General features: G+C 36.5%; 1 protein-coding gene, 1 long non-coding RNA gene and 1 pseudogene across 4 annotated transcripts; 1 reads left to right on the forward strand and 2 right to left on the reverse strand.

Annotated features, from left to right (window-relative positions):
- Window positions 1-1281: 1281 nt before the first annotated feature.
- Window positions 1282-5747, reverse strand: LOC113326082. 3 transcript variants are annotated; one of them, XR_003348280.1, is made up of 8 exons: window positions 5538-5747; window positions 4973-5261; window positions 4355-4476; window positions 4093-4220; window positions 3480-3993; window positions 2941-3027; window positions 1882-2109; window positions 1282-1756 (listed from the first exon to the last, which is right to left on the reverse strand). It is a non-coding gene; the product is annotated as an uncharacterized LOC113326082 (long non-coding RNA). The 3 variants fall into 3 exon arrangements; XR_003348278.1 differs by having other exon boundaries at window positions 4093-4217; window positions 5538-5746; XR_003348279.1 differs by lacking the exons at window positions 1282-1756; window positions 1882-2109 and adding an exon at window positions 2320-2381 and having other exon boundaries at window positions 4093-4217; window positions 5538-5745.
- Window positions 5748-7701: 1954 nt separating this feature from the next.
- Window positions 7702-10976, forward strand: LOC113326457 (annotated as a pseudogene).
- A 595-nt stretch (window positions 10977-11571) lies between these two features.
- LOC113325957 (copper transporter 5-like) lies at window positions 11572-12605 on the reverse strand. Its single transcript, XM_026573784.1, has one exon. It carries the CDS (start codon window positions 12408-12410, stop codon window positions 11976-11978), a length of 435 nt encoding a protein of 144 aa, XP_026429569.1. The 5' UTR covers window positions 12411-12605; the 3' UTR covers window positions 11572-11975.
- Window positions 12606-14713: the final 2108 nt, after the last annotated feature.

A 14713-nucleotide genomic window follows, 5' to 3' on the forward strand; every position in this document is an offset into this window, starting at 1 on the left:
TACCACCCCAGCAGGTATGTACGAGTGTTTTTCCAGTGTGTAGAATCGAATGTAACTATTCATTTTAGTCAAAAACCTTGGTTAAAAGTATATTGGTAAATTTGATACTGCACTTCTTGTTGTATTTCAAGCAATGAAACCTCCAAAAACAACCAATATAGTGAAAATTAATTATTGGTTTAGCTGAAGTTTTGGCCTAAGCAGCCTGCTACATACAAAATAACAAATAGTTTGTTCACAAAAACGCATATTCATAGTCTAAAGTGCCGTCTGAGTTACCTTTTTGATTCGCCTCTTAGAAACATGCAATTCTCCAACTGGTTAGATTCATTAAAGTATACATTTTGTTGTTGGTGTACTATGATGTAGTTATTTCCCAATTCCAACTAACCTCATAATAGTATTTCAGGATGTACTTCAGGATATACCATATTTAGGGTCATTTCTTGGCATCGGTAACCTCATTATTCGGGTTGTTGTGTATCTAAAGCTGGCCATGGTTGGAAACCGTTATCCTACAACTGATATACTTAATTGATTGTCCTTGTCACTTGTTTATAGTCATAGGGTAAGCCAATTGCATACTTGTTTCTTTACATATGTATCGACCGGGATATCAGACCCAGACGGGACTAAGAACATGGTGGTTGATCTGTTAACTGGGAAGCTAGGGGGTCAGCCGTCAGCTGTTTCTTTGTATTAAACACATTCAACGTTGGAATCTCATACCTTAATTCATGATATGAATGCCGCCAGAGCTCTGGATTGGCCTTGATCGTGTAGAAAAATTGAACTCAAATGCAAGTCCATGACACAACAAAAACACTTTAAAAGCCGGATGCACTGTTGGGGTTATTAAGTTACATAAATTACTGATGAATTTAGTACGCGAGGAGAAAGTCCTGTTTGTAAAGAAATAATTTCATGAATTTAATTAAGGAATTATATATCTCAACTAATTTAAATGACCCATGAAACTATGAAAAATAAGAATTGTATTAATCATCACAGGGAAAAATGAAAGTAATCTCAAAAATCAAAAAGCAGTTTAGACGAAAAATAAGGTTGAAGGTGAGTCAAAAAATTAGGCAACATAGAATATAACATGTCAGCAAAAGATCAACTACGTGCCAAAGAGATATATAGTATAACTAAATTGAATTGAGTGTAGCGCGAGATATATAGTATAACTAAATTGAATTGAGTGTAGCGCGATCCATACCGTGTAAGACTTTAAAATTAACTTTTAATTATTACCACAAAATGGATTCCATTTTCACATTCAGATAACCCAATTATATATTTAATTATATATGTAGCATAGCATTCTAGAAATAAATGTAGAGAAGAAAGACGACATTTTCCATCTTTGCTTGATGGACTTTGGTTCTTCTCCATATTTTGGAAAATAAAGAACAAAAATGAGGTAAAAGATCAGTTTTGCTTGGATATTGCAAACTGCGTATCTGTGTTAGCATCGTCTTTTATCAATCTAAAATAACTACTTATATTGAATCATCCATATATGCGACGTGCAAACTGTCTGTCTTTTATTGAAATGATGAAGTATTTCTCATTCCACCGAGAAAAGGCTCCCCTCGAGTAACCTAGGAAAATATTTGAAAGATACGAAGTGTTTGGTTTACCTGTCGTAGGACTTCCGTCTCCTCCTGTGAGAAGTTCCAACATTACATCTACATCTCTCCATGTTGTTCTCAATTCAGATTCAGGAGAAATATAACCTTTAAGTCTTTAGCTGAGAATAAAAGCAAATTATATTCGATAAAAACCCTAATTTTCATTATAAGAACAAATCCTTGACTATATAGTATCATTGTATCAGTAAGTTTCTCAAAAGAAATAAACTTCCCGAATACTCACCACACCAGAAAAAAATTCCCAGGCTCGGATCTCTCTAATCCCCATAGAGTAAGGCGGCATATATTTCTTCCAATAATATGAGAAACAAATGGATTCCATCTTCCCTGTTATCTTCTGAAAAATGCTTTAAATGAATGAGGCGTTTATAGCATTCATCACCACAACAATGAAACGACATACGTGCAGATCAAGGAGGCATTGTGCTTCACTTTAGCCCTAGATTTATTCCTGTAAAAATAGCATAGTTCTTATGGTATCAATGTACTATCAATGGTCTTTGATATAAATATTCGAAGTTCTATGTATCTAAGTCATCCTTTGTTTACTTCTCTGATTAGATCAAAAACCGAAACCCATCATTAGTCTACCGAGATAGTAAAATACTAAAATCATTTTTATGCGCCTGGAGTAATTTCTGGAGGTAAGTTTCGGAGTTTGCCTTATTTTGACACATTCAGATGCCCCTTCAGGTTTCTCATCCTTAGTCCAATTTAGCTACTCTGTTACATTCAGATACCAACAAAATCAAAACCAAATAAATCAAAGTTCATAAGTTTCGAAAAAATCTGACCCGAAAAGATAATCTAAGTCCAGAAATTATTATTTGTACAAATTAATTCGAACCATCACTATTTCATCAAAACTCAAGTAAGTCACGACACCCAGCAAAAAAAAAATCCAATCATCCTAATCAATTCAATCCAGTTGATACTTCAAAGCTAGACAACAATAATTATCTCCCGATTGATTCCTTGGAATTGCAAATTTCAATATTAGAATAGGAAAGAGCGAACTTGATTTGGTGTACTAAATTCAGAAGTTTTTATATACAATGAACATCACGATTTCATAAATACACACAGCACCAAACAAACAAAACCCGATCATTCTATTTTATTCAATCAACTTAAAATTCAAAGGAAAACAACATAAAAGGGTGAATAAGCATCTCCTTATTAACGGTGTTCGAAATCGATTCCTCAGTTCTTTTGAGATTTTTTGTTTGCTAAGACTTGAAAAGAAATCAAAGGAATGAGATTATGGTTTTATTATTCTTACCAGGAAGCTGCGCCGACTTGGAGACGATAGAAGGATACATCTTCCTTTTGGTTTCCTTACTCTAAGATCGTATTTGGGTTTGGAACACTGAAAAGTCAAAACCATCGTCAAGAATAATAGAAACGGCATGCGATAATAAATTAAATTTCATTAAGGTAGAGTTAATGAGATTGTGTTTTAGGGGATAACCACAGCCGTCGAATAAGAGAAACGGCATGGGATAAACATATTAAAGATGCAAAATAACTCAGTTTATTTTTTCTTGTAATATTAACAATCAATCCTTAGGACAACATTTTAATTGATCAGTAAAGAGTATTGGCTAGTTGATTGATGCAGGGACATTATTATGTGCCATAGACTCATGTTCTGCTAACCGACTCTGAGTAACAACAGGAGTCTACCATTCTACCAAACAACAAAGGTATTTGAGTTAGAAAGTATGCAGCTTGCTGAGTGCCTCGACCTTGAGCGTCAAGAGTATATATAAAAACATTTGAGCACAAATGTACAAAAATGGTAGGGAGAGAAAAACATACAGAGTGTTAATGTATGATCGGTGATGCTGGTTCGGAGGGTGAAAACACTTAATGGGGCATTGGTGGTGGTGCTTGAATGCATGCTGGCGACGTCAGCGATAGTGATGAAATTTGTATCATAAACATTGGTGGAGACCAGAATTTTGTATCAGAAACATTGGTGGAGGCACTAGTAAATTTTGTATCAGCAATACAAAGGATCGTGATGAGTTCTAGGAAAGTTTTAGGAGGTATTGGATTTTGTACTGGCCACAACGTCATTGGGGGCAGTTGTTGTGTGTGTTGAACTTTTCACTGGAAACATAGGTGGAAGCTCCAGACGTCATTGAAGGTGCTGAAATTTGTATCTTCAACATTGGTGGAAGCTCTGAATTTTGTATTAAAACCATTGGTGGAGGTACACAATTTTTTACCAGGTAGTGGAGGTGCTGAATTTTGTAATGGCTGCATTTGTGGAGGATTCAACGGAATTCATACAACTGGCCATTCATCGTTATTATAGAATCTTTCGAACCTGGAACATTAAGCCAACTTTAATATACCATTTTCCAAATTAAATAAAAAAATCACTATGACAGCATTTGAATTCTATCAGCAATGTATTAACAATTACCTTTAAAGGGGTGTTGCTGGACTTTGTGCATTGGTTGGTGGAGAGTTTTCATGAAAATCAAAAGTAGGTGTTCTTATATCAGGAAGAATTACATGATAAGTTTCTTAACAGAGATAACTTGAAACCTGCTAAAGATATTGAAAAGAATGGTTATTTAACAAACTTGTGGAGCCTTAAACAGTAGTAGTGTTAATTACCGAGTATCAAGTATAAACAAAAAAAAATGACAACAGTGTTATATAGAAGATAGTGGGATAAGTACTTGAGAGTATTGCTGGAGAGTTTGTATTGCAGTGACCATGCAGAAACCGAGGTTAGAGACTTGTAGATCCACTTTCGCAAACATAGCTTTGATAATTTTGGTAGCTGGGAAAATTGGTTCACCTGCAATGAGAATGAACATACTTCAAATTACTATAATGTTAAATTCGTGATAATAAATCTATAATTAATATGCACAACAGAAGAAATTATATCAAAACCCCACTCAAAGTCGAGTAATCATCGCGTAACCACTACTGGTGAAGAATTAAAGATAACTGATAAACCCAATCAGTACTTAATTTTGATGGCAGCAATAATAGGTAAACTGTAACAAAATAGACCAACCAAAAAATACAAATCATAACACTTTCAAACCCCCCAATAGAACCTTCAGTTAACAAGCAAAAACATGTTTACGCCAAATAATCCTAACTCTTCCACCAATATACTGAAACATCGTTATCTCTAATGTATCATATATGTTATGCAACTATCTTATCATTCTCTTCCTCATTAGTTCTCCAATTTCATAGAGTGATTTCAAGCAACTAAAGTAAAAAACCAAACCCCAAATTTTATAAAAATTACTTAGATACATTAATATCATGAAAATTACCATTTCCAGGAAAAACAAGACCCTGAAGCCTGGTGTAGAATTCAACCTTCCATCCGTGTTGATTTTCATAATTCACATACCCAGTAACCCAGGACCATGAAACAAATTAGTATCTCCAAAGCAAGCATTAGATCAACCATGGGAAGATTCATAAATAAATTTTATTCTTCCGCATACCCAAGTTGTAAAAACGGTTTTGCCTTACATTAACTTCGGCGGACATGCTATACAGTCTCGCTGGTGTCTGAAGCCACTTCATGCCATAGTGTTCCTCAATTTCGCTGTTTTCCTATAATCCAAACCAGAAAAAATTAATAAATCATCCTAATCAAATTCAACTGAAAAATGAATCTTATGCTACTTATTCTTAGTTAATCCTGTCCGCTCAAGCATTTCTACAAACATTTCATGAAAAACTTTAAATTCAATCAAACGATTCATAAGATTCATCGCGGAATTGAACCATTTAAATAATCAAACCTAGAATTGGGATTACAAATACAGAACCAGAGAACTAAGAAATCCTAGATTAAAGAAAATTGCACATTAAAATATTTATTCTTACCCGATATTTAAACTCTCAACTGGAATCTCAGTTCATGGCTTCCATCAATTCTCACCAAATTCTATCAAGCAATTTTCTTCGGTTATTTTTACCTTGGATGATTTTGCACAAATTTAAAAGGCTAAAATCCTGTTCAAAATCAAGCAAGAAATGGAAAACGAAGTGAGAGAAGGGAAGGGCAAGAGAAAAATGAATCGACAGTGATGAGGGTCTGATTAGCGTCCACGGTGGGAGAGTAAACCCAAATATTTGGTCTTTTGAACAGACGTAGTGGAACGACTATTGATCAAATTTTGATGAACGACTAAAACCCAGAGTATATTTGGTCTGGCACCAAGACTAAACCCAGATATAGTCGAGCGTTGATATATTTCACGCCCCACCACCAGGCGGACATATAGTGCACGTCCCACATCAGGCGTTGGTATAGTCTACGCCCCACACCAGGCGTTGGTATAGTTTACGCTCCCCATGGGGCATACGTAAAGTCTACGCCCCATTTTTTTTTTTAATTATTTTGTATGGGGCGGGCATTATACCCCCGCCTCATTCTTTGTTTTGAAAATCAATTTAGTGGGGCGGGCATTATACCCCCGCCCCATTCTTTGTTTTGAAAATCAATTTAGTGGGGCGGGCTTTATACCTCCGCCCCACTTCTTTCATTTTTTTTTTTAGTGCACGTCCCAATCAGGCGTTGGTATAGTCTACGCCCCACACCATGCGAACGTATAATGTACGTCTGACCAAATTTAGTCTTTCCACCGTAGCGTCACACACCATACTAAACCCAAAATTTGATCTTTTTTTCCCTCTTTGGTCTTTGGTTATACTCGCACCACTGCAGTTGCTCTGAGAGCCTTGTTTTCTTTTGCACACACATTAACGCCCAGAAAATTAAACAGCGTGCAAGACAATCAGCCGTAGATTAATGAATCACACATGTGAGATGTAAGGGGTGGTCTGAGGAACCACAGCCCTTGATTTATTTTTATCCGGACAAATCCAGACCACCACTAACAAAGACAAGCTTAGCCTATCTTTGTTTTGTACTAATGAAATAATCCTTTGAGGCTCCTTTCACATAATAATAATAATAATAATAAATCATTTATGCTTAAAAGAATATTATAAAAAACCATTCACCTTAAATTCAAAATTCGGATTTCCTGAAACGGTATGAACTATGAACTCATTAAAGGTTGCTTGACAAAATTGTAATGTGAGGTACGTTTGTGACAACTATATCTAAATTAAAAAAGCCCGTGGGAGATATCTTGAGATTTGAAGTGTGTGCCCGCCCTCATTTTTGTTTTTCATTTTGGTTGAAGCATGCAAAACGATTCAATTAAATTAAAAGGTGATCACACATAGATCATGTAACCACACTCTTGTTTGTATGAGCAAAAACCAATCATCTTAAATAAATCAAAACCTGTACAATACGAATCAAGGTTAAGGTTTATCCAGTATTTGTCAGTGGTAGAAATGCCTAGTGCAATTGCACAAGGTTCATTTGGCAATCACCTGGGAGGTGGAACTATACTTTAATGCATCATCGCCAACCGTAGCAGAGGGGATTACTTTGGCAAGAGTCTCAAATTCAATTGTAGAAGGAGATGCACAAAGCTATACCCACAGCTATAACGGGAGTTTTCTGGAACCGTAGTTAAGTCCGTTCACAGACGCTAACAAATTAAATTTCTATTGTTAGATGATAACAAATTTAGACGATGATACTCGAAACTTTTCAACACCAAATCTTTCGTCAATCTAGAAAAATCTCTATTTACACTATTTATCTTTCAAGACATTTATATATTATGCTAAGTTGCTAACTACGAAAAAGTTGTCAAATTACAGTTACCTTCCAACTATTTTGTGCCAGTTTGGCACTAATTAATCGCAGTAGACAGCTTACTTTTACATTTGGAGTATTAAAACACCACATGAGTAGCATGTGAAGTAGACACACCATCAAACCACCCTTTTCTTTCCCCTAACGAACGACAAGTAGATAAATTAACCATATACTATTGGTATTAAGCCTTGTAAGTATGGGACCTATAAAGATCTATAGTTTTTAGGTCTCGAAGAAAGCTTTTGAAATATAAAAAGGGTGGTGGTGGTGGTACTATCATACCAAAGAACCCAAACTCTGAAAAATATGGGAACATTAGATATAGAAACATACCCAAAAACACATGAAGAAGAAGACACGGATGAAGATGATCATACACTACCAGTATGGACATTTAGAATGTGGTTCTTAGGCATACTCTCATGTTGTTTACTATCATTTCTAAACCAGTTCTTTGCTTATAGAACTCAACCATTAGTTATAACACATATTACAGTTCAAGTTGCTGTACTTCCGATTGGTCATTTCATATACTTGGTTTTGGTGATACAGATTTCTCACTGAATCCTGGTCCATTTAATGTGAAAGAACATGTTTTGATATCAATATTTGCTAATGCTGGGAGTTCTTTTGGGAGTGGTTATGCTTATGCCGTTAGCAGTGTAACTATCATCAAAGCTTTTTATCACAGAAATATCTCTTTTCTTGCTGCTTGGTTACTCGTTATCACTACTCAGGTTTGTTTCTTTGACTCATACGTTTCTTAATTCCCTATTTTTGCTTTTGCTTACATATATGCCTACCTGTGTTTGCTTAACTTGCTTGATAAAAAAATTCGTGTCGACGAGTTTCGAACTAAGATCATTCGTATTATCACCTAATGATTTTACCACCGTATTTTCTTTGCTTATTATATATACTACAGTTGGTTATTCATCAGTAGATTTTCTAATTGAGTATGAATTATTGAACGAATGTATGCCGAGTTAATATATTTTCTAGTTGGTTAATATGCGTATTTCTACACCACTAATTAGGTTGGTGGGCGGTGGTGCTGCAGGTTTTAGGATATGGTTGGGCAGGACTGCTAAGGAAATATGTGGTGGAGCCTGCTCACATGTGGTGGCCCAGTACCCTGGTTCAGGCCTCTCTATTCCGGTATGTTTTCATTTTTGAATTTCTCACCAAAATTGAAAGTAATTACTTTCTTTTTCTGTCTTCTTGAATTTAGTTTTTCATCCGTTTAAATGATCAAGTATTAAGTTTTCTTCTTTCTAATTGATGATTTTAACTTGTTTTGGGTAATGCTTTATCTTTAAATGGGTTCATTGTTGTATCCATTGGTTGGGCGATAATTTAAGTGTCAGGTACATCATTTTCACCAAAAATCATGTCACTGAGTTAACTTTCCAAATTGAATCAATATTGGAAGAAAGTAGTATAAATATACTAGTTGAAGAAATTTTTGGTTGAAATTCGGTTGTTGCACATGCCAAATTGTCGTAGTCTTGTTGAATATTGCTGAATTATTTGTCTTCAATTAAAATCTGCCAACCTTTTTTAGTTGCATTCTAATTCAAGCTTGGGCGTTTAAAAATTCTATGTTCCCTGTTTTTACAGTGCGTTACATGGAAAAGATGAGCGCCGAACATCAAGAACAAAGTTCTTTGTAATTGCATTAGTTTGCAGCTTTGTGTGGCACGCAGTTCCTGGTTATCTGTTTACCACTCTAACAAGCGTCTCATGGGTGTGTTGGACATTCTCCAAATCAGTCACTGCACAGCAGCTTGGTTCTGGCATGAGTGGTTTAGGACTTGGCGCATTTTCACTTGATTGGTCTACTGTTGCTTCATTCCTGTCTAGTCCTCTGACATGTCCTTTCTTTGCAATCGTAAACGTTTTCGTAGGTTCTGTGTTAACCATATACATGGCAATCCCATTTGCCTATTGGGGTTTGAATTTGTACAATGCCAAGACATTCCCTATATTCTCCTCACACTTGTTCACAGCTACGGGAGAGGTATACAACATAACGGCTATTGTGAACAATAAGTTTGAGATTGATATGCCTAAGTACGAGGAACAAGGAAGGATCAATTTGAGCATGTTTTTTGCACTCACTTATGGATTTGGTTTTGCCACAATTGCTGCCACCCTCACCCATGTTGGTTTTTTCTACGGGAGGTAAATAAATTTAATAATATAAATAAATCAGATTATTTATTTTTATGGTAAAGAATTGGTGCTGGTATTTTGTTTCAAACTCAGATCACTAGTATCATCATCCAATAACTTTACCAATGTACTACGGTGACACTCACAATTGGTGAAAGCCTTATATGCGCCTAAATGAATGTACAGGGAGATTTATGAACGGTATCGTTTATCGTATAAAGGCAAGATGGATATTCACACAAGATTGATGAAAAGGTACCCGGACATACCAAACTGGTGGTTTAATGCCCTTCTTGCGGAAACAGTTATCGTTTCTCTTCTACTATGCACGGTCCTGAAAGATGAGGTGCAGATGCCATGGTGGGGTCTTATTTTCGCATGTGGCCTTGCTTTCGTTTTCACTCTTCCCATCAGCATTATAACTGCAACTACAAACCAGGTAACTTCCCCTACATTTTTTTTCTTCTTAAGGCTACTTTATCAGAATATGCAGTATGGATGATATGCGATAATTGCAGGCACCGGGACTAAATATCATAACGGAATTTGTAATGGGTATAATCTTACCTGGAGAACCAATTGCCAATGTCTGTTTTAAAACCTACGGGTATATAAGTATGGGTCAGGCTGTGTCCTTCCTTGCTGATTTCAAGCTAGGTCATTACATGAAAATCCCACCAAGATCAATGTTCCTAGTTCAGGTACCGATGGAATTGTTTTTCTGTTTTCTTAAGTACTACCTACAGTACCTCAATGTCCTAACATAATGGTTTTCCTTTAATATTACTGGAATCAGTTCATAGGAACCATCATAGCTGGAACAATCAACATTGGAGTTGCATGGTGGCTACTGGCTTCCGTAGAGAACATATGTCAAGATGAACTGCTACCACCAAATAGTCCATGGACATGTCCGAGCGACCGAGTTTGACGCGTCTGTCATTTGGGGTCTGGTCGGACCAAGGCGTATGTTTGGTCCACTTGGGAATTATGCAGCTCTTAACTGGTTCTTCCTTGGTGGTGCAGTTGGGCCAATTTTGGTTTGGCTCCTCCACAAAGCTTTCCCTAATCAGTCTTGGATTCCCTTGATTAACCTTCCAGTACTTTTAGGAGCAACATCTTATATGCCGCCTGCAACAACTGTGAACTACAATTCCTGGATTCTGGTCGGAACATTTTTCAACTTTTTCGTTTTTAGATATAGGAAGCAATGGTGGCAAAGGTACAATTATGTTCTTTCGGCTGCACTTGATGCTGGAGTTGCTTTCATGGCTGTCTTACTGTACTTCGCGGTAACCATGGAAAACCGGAACTTGGATTGGTGGGGTACAAGAGGTGAACACTGCGAGTTGGCCGAATGTCCGACCGCCAAAGGTGTCATTGTTGATGGTTGTCCTGTTTATTGATTTCTCGTATAACTATCAAACTTGTTCTTCGTAGTTATATATAAAAGAAATGAAGAAAGGATCCCAGGACACGATTATTCTCGCAAATAATAAATTTGAAACTACTATTTTGACAATATGTTCTTATGTAAATTTGACAGTGACACAAGGAGTCTGGGTTTAGGATTCCCTCTTTTCATTAAATATGAAATCCTCTGAATGAGAATTTTTCTTTATTTTTTTCCTTCATTTTTAACACTCAATTTACTCCCAAGGCCTTGTGAAGCATCAATTGGAAATCCTTGTCTTATGAGTTCTGCCAAGAGTTACCAAAAAGGATTCCACTCCTGAGCCACACACTTTTGAGCAAATTGCTTTTGATGATGGGACCAAAATATACCCACACCTTTCAAAAATCTAGATTTATGGAATCTCAAGAAAAGCGAGTCAGCCAGAGACCAAATGAACAAAGGATTGAGGGGGGAAAATCATTCCAAATTGGTCAGTTGACCAGCCCCCAATAGGTTCATTACACAGTTGCAATTTTACCCTCGAATGAACAGAGGATTGAGATGATGTTTATCTAATGAAATTAGAAGAAAGATACAGAATTTAAACACAAACCAGAGATTATATTAAAAAAAGATGCCCAAAATCCATTAAAGTATACACATCTTCAAAAAAACCCAGTCAGTCAGACCCAATCAGAGTCTGACTCAAAATATCCCTTGAGTAATTAGTCACACAATTACAATTTTACCCTCCAATTCATCCACATTTGAGAATTGAGATGATAACTTGAGAATTGAGATGATAACTTTAATGAGAAAACAAGTATAGAAATCTGAAAACCACAAAATTAAAACACAAACCCAGAAATTATATCTTACATTCAAAAGATAAATCCATTAAAGTACACAACATCTTCAAACCCCCCAGTCAGACACAGTCAGCGTCTGACTCACACTGTACAAAAAAAAAAGACCCAAACCCCATTCAGACCACCAGTCGGACAAAAACTCAAGCACAGGCACAAGGAGTTTCTGACATCAAATCTTCATCTTCCTCCTCATCACATCTAAACAACACAAACCCAATAACCAATCCCAAAACGATTGCAATAAAAACCCCACCATTAAAACTCATAACAGCCAACATCAACAGATACCCAATTGCTGAATTAACACCAAACAACAAACCCAACCAGAATCTCTTCCCAAGATTTCTCTTACCAATTATTGGAATCAACAAAGGGGTCTCAATCGTTGATGATGGAGATTTCTTAGCGCGATCCATATTCTTCAATTTCAATCTTTTATCTTCCAAGTATTGATAAAAAGCTGCGAAAAGAACACAAACCAGTAAACTTATGGCATAACTCAGCCACGAGTCAGTTCTCCATGATGAGAATAAGATTGTGACGTTTTTGCCCCAGTAAAATGTCATGTGCATCATCTTTCCTGATGGGGTTGAATTCGAATTTTGGAATTTTGATTGATTGTAGTTGCAGAGAGGAGAATTTTTGATGATGAAGAAGAAGACTTTTTCTTTTTTTTTTCTTTGCAACAGTTATTGGTTGTTGAAGACTGGGTTTTATAGAAATACCCTCGAAGATGAAAGAATTGGTGTCCTCTTGCGAATAGGATTGGTGGTATTATTAGAGACAAATAAGAGTAAAAATGGAAATGATGATTTGTAGTGCAGTACTGTTATTTGTTGTACAGCAAAATACTATAGAGGAATTAGTTGTACTACACAGATGAGTTTAGACTTTGGAGATAATTTTGAAGTTTTCTTCTTCTGTAGACGTGGGATTTGGGTAAGTGCTAATGTTGATTTTCTGAAAGCCCGATAGAATGGTTTAGAACTTCACATAGGCCCAATAATATATAGGCAGTCAAGAGAAAAGTTGGCCATGTCCTCCGCGATTAGGGGTGAGCAACGGACGGACGTTTGCGGATTAGGGGTTACCCGCAACCAAACCGTCAAAGTTGCGGATTTGGGAATTCAAACCGTGACCGGCCCAATCACCCGCGGATTTGCCCTCTGCGGATCAGCGGATTTTGCGGGCCGGTTGCGGATTAACCGCGGATTTGATCACAAGACATCAAAAAAAAAACTAAGTACAGAAAGTTACAAACTAGAGTACAGACATAAGATAGTTAACAGTTACATTGGTTCCTAATTCAAAAGTTACAAACTGCTGTTTGTGACATTGGTTCCTTCGGCTTATGATTTTTAACACAAAAGAGTATTAATTCAGTAATTCAAAAGCAACAAAGGACATAAGATAGTTAACACAAAAGAGTACTAATTCAAATGCAACAAGTCTGGTGCAAAGCCATATGAATCTCTGATGCCAAAAACTGAAAAAGAGACCTTGGATTCGAGTACTAGTTTATTCAATCCATGATAGATATGTCTGGAATTTCCTGCAAGATTTCTGCCGCATCTGTAAAATGAGGAGGAGTTATAGATAACTGCATATGAGCATGTAGATTATGATAATTTACTCCCACTGATACCAACAGTCAGAAAATAGTGAAGGTATATTCTTCACTTCACCATTTTCTGAAACTAAATCTCTGCAACATGAAAGAGACATTGAAAGTTAATACCGAAGAACCAATGACGAAGAAATTGATTGAATCCTAACATGCAATCGATTTGGGGGAAAAAAATCAAAAAACATAATTTCTCTGTAATCAAAACTGAAGTTAATACTGAAGTTAATCGTTACTTACTTCTCTACAAATCGATAAAGATGTTATAGAAAATTCCGGATTAATTAAACCTAATTGAAGAAGAATCGAAGATAGGAAAGAGAGGAGACTAAGAGGTCTGTTCGGTTCCTCTCGAAGAAAAAAATATCCATTAGGGTTTACAAATGTAAAGATGTTTATATATAAACATCCAACTTCCCATAGTATCCTTAATACATTTACTAAATTCCCTAATTGTCCTACGGTGCGGTTAATCCGCGGATTTGAGATTGCACCCGCAACCGTAACCGCACCGCTTGCGGATTTGAGATTGCACCCGTGTCCGGTCCATAACTCTAGCGGATTGGTTTTCACCCGCAAATTTGCGGACGGATACGGATAAAAACCGCGGTTACGGTTTTTATGCTCAGCCCTATCCGCGATTGAGGGATGAGCATTTGGTCCGAAATCAACTAATTCAACTTGGCCCAGCCGTATCTTTGTGAGTTGATGCCTGGAACATTTGTTAGTAGGATAAATGTAAACGAGATTTTTGAAACTCAATAGATTACCTGGTGGCGGGGCCAGAAAAATACATCAAAGGAAGTTAAAAAAAATTATATAGAATCATGGAGATTTTGGTGGACTGAACGCTAAATATTTGGTGGGATAAACACAAAAAAACATGTTAGCATGGAAGGTTTTTGTTCAAATATAAAGATTTTAGGTGGGGTAGAGATAGGGTTAGTCAACTTGTCTCCGTCCCTGGGATTACCATAAGGCCCCGGTGTAATCATGAAAATTCGTTGAACATCACCCGTTATTTTCAGTGGAACTGCATTATGTTTAGTTTTATTCGGAAATGAGATAATTAGTTCAAAGACTTCTGTTGGCTCTCATAAAGTGTTATCTTTACAATATTTTGTTTGACACAAATGCATAGTTTAATCGTGCGATTCCGATGTACATGCATTAGCAACTTAGTTTCATATATAACTTGGAATCAGAGTGCTGACCAACTGATACACATTACATTATCTACAGTTCAGCTTGTGT

Source organism: Papaver somniferum, unplaced genomic scaffold, assembly GCF_003573695.1.
Source record: "Papaver somniferum cultivar HN1 unplaced genomic scaffold, ASM357369v1 unplaced-scaffold_10, whole genome shotgun sequence".
NCBI lineage: Eukaryota > Viridiplantae > Streptophyta > Magnoliopsida > Ranunculales > Papaveraceae > Papaver > Papaver somniferum.

Excerpts from the sequence above, each read along its gene's own strand:
- LOC113325957 (XM_026573784.1), bottom strand. The coding sequence starts at position 12,410 with ATGATGCACATGACATTTTACTGGGGCAAAAACGTCACAATCTTATTC.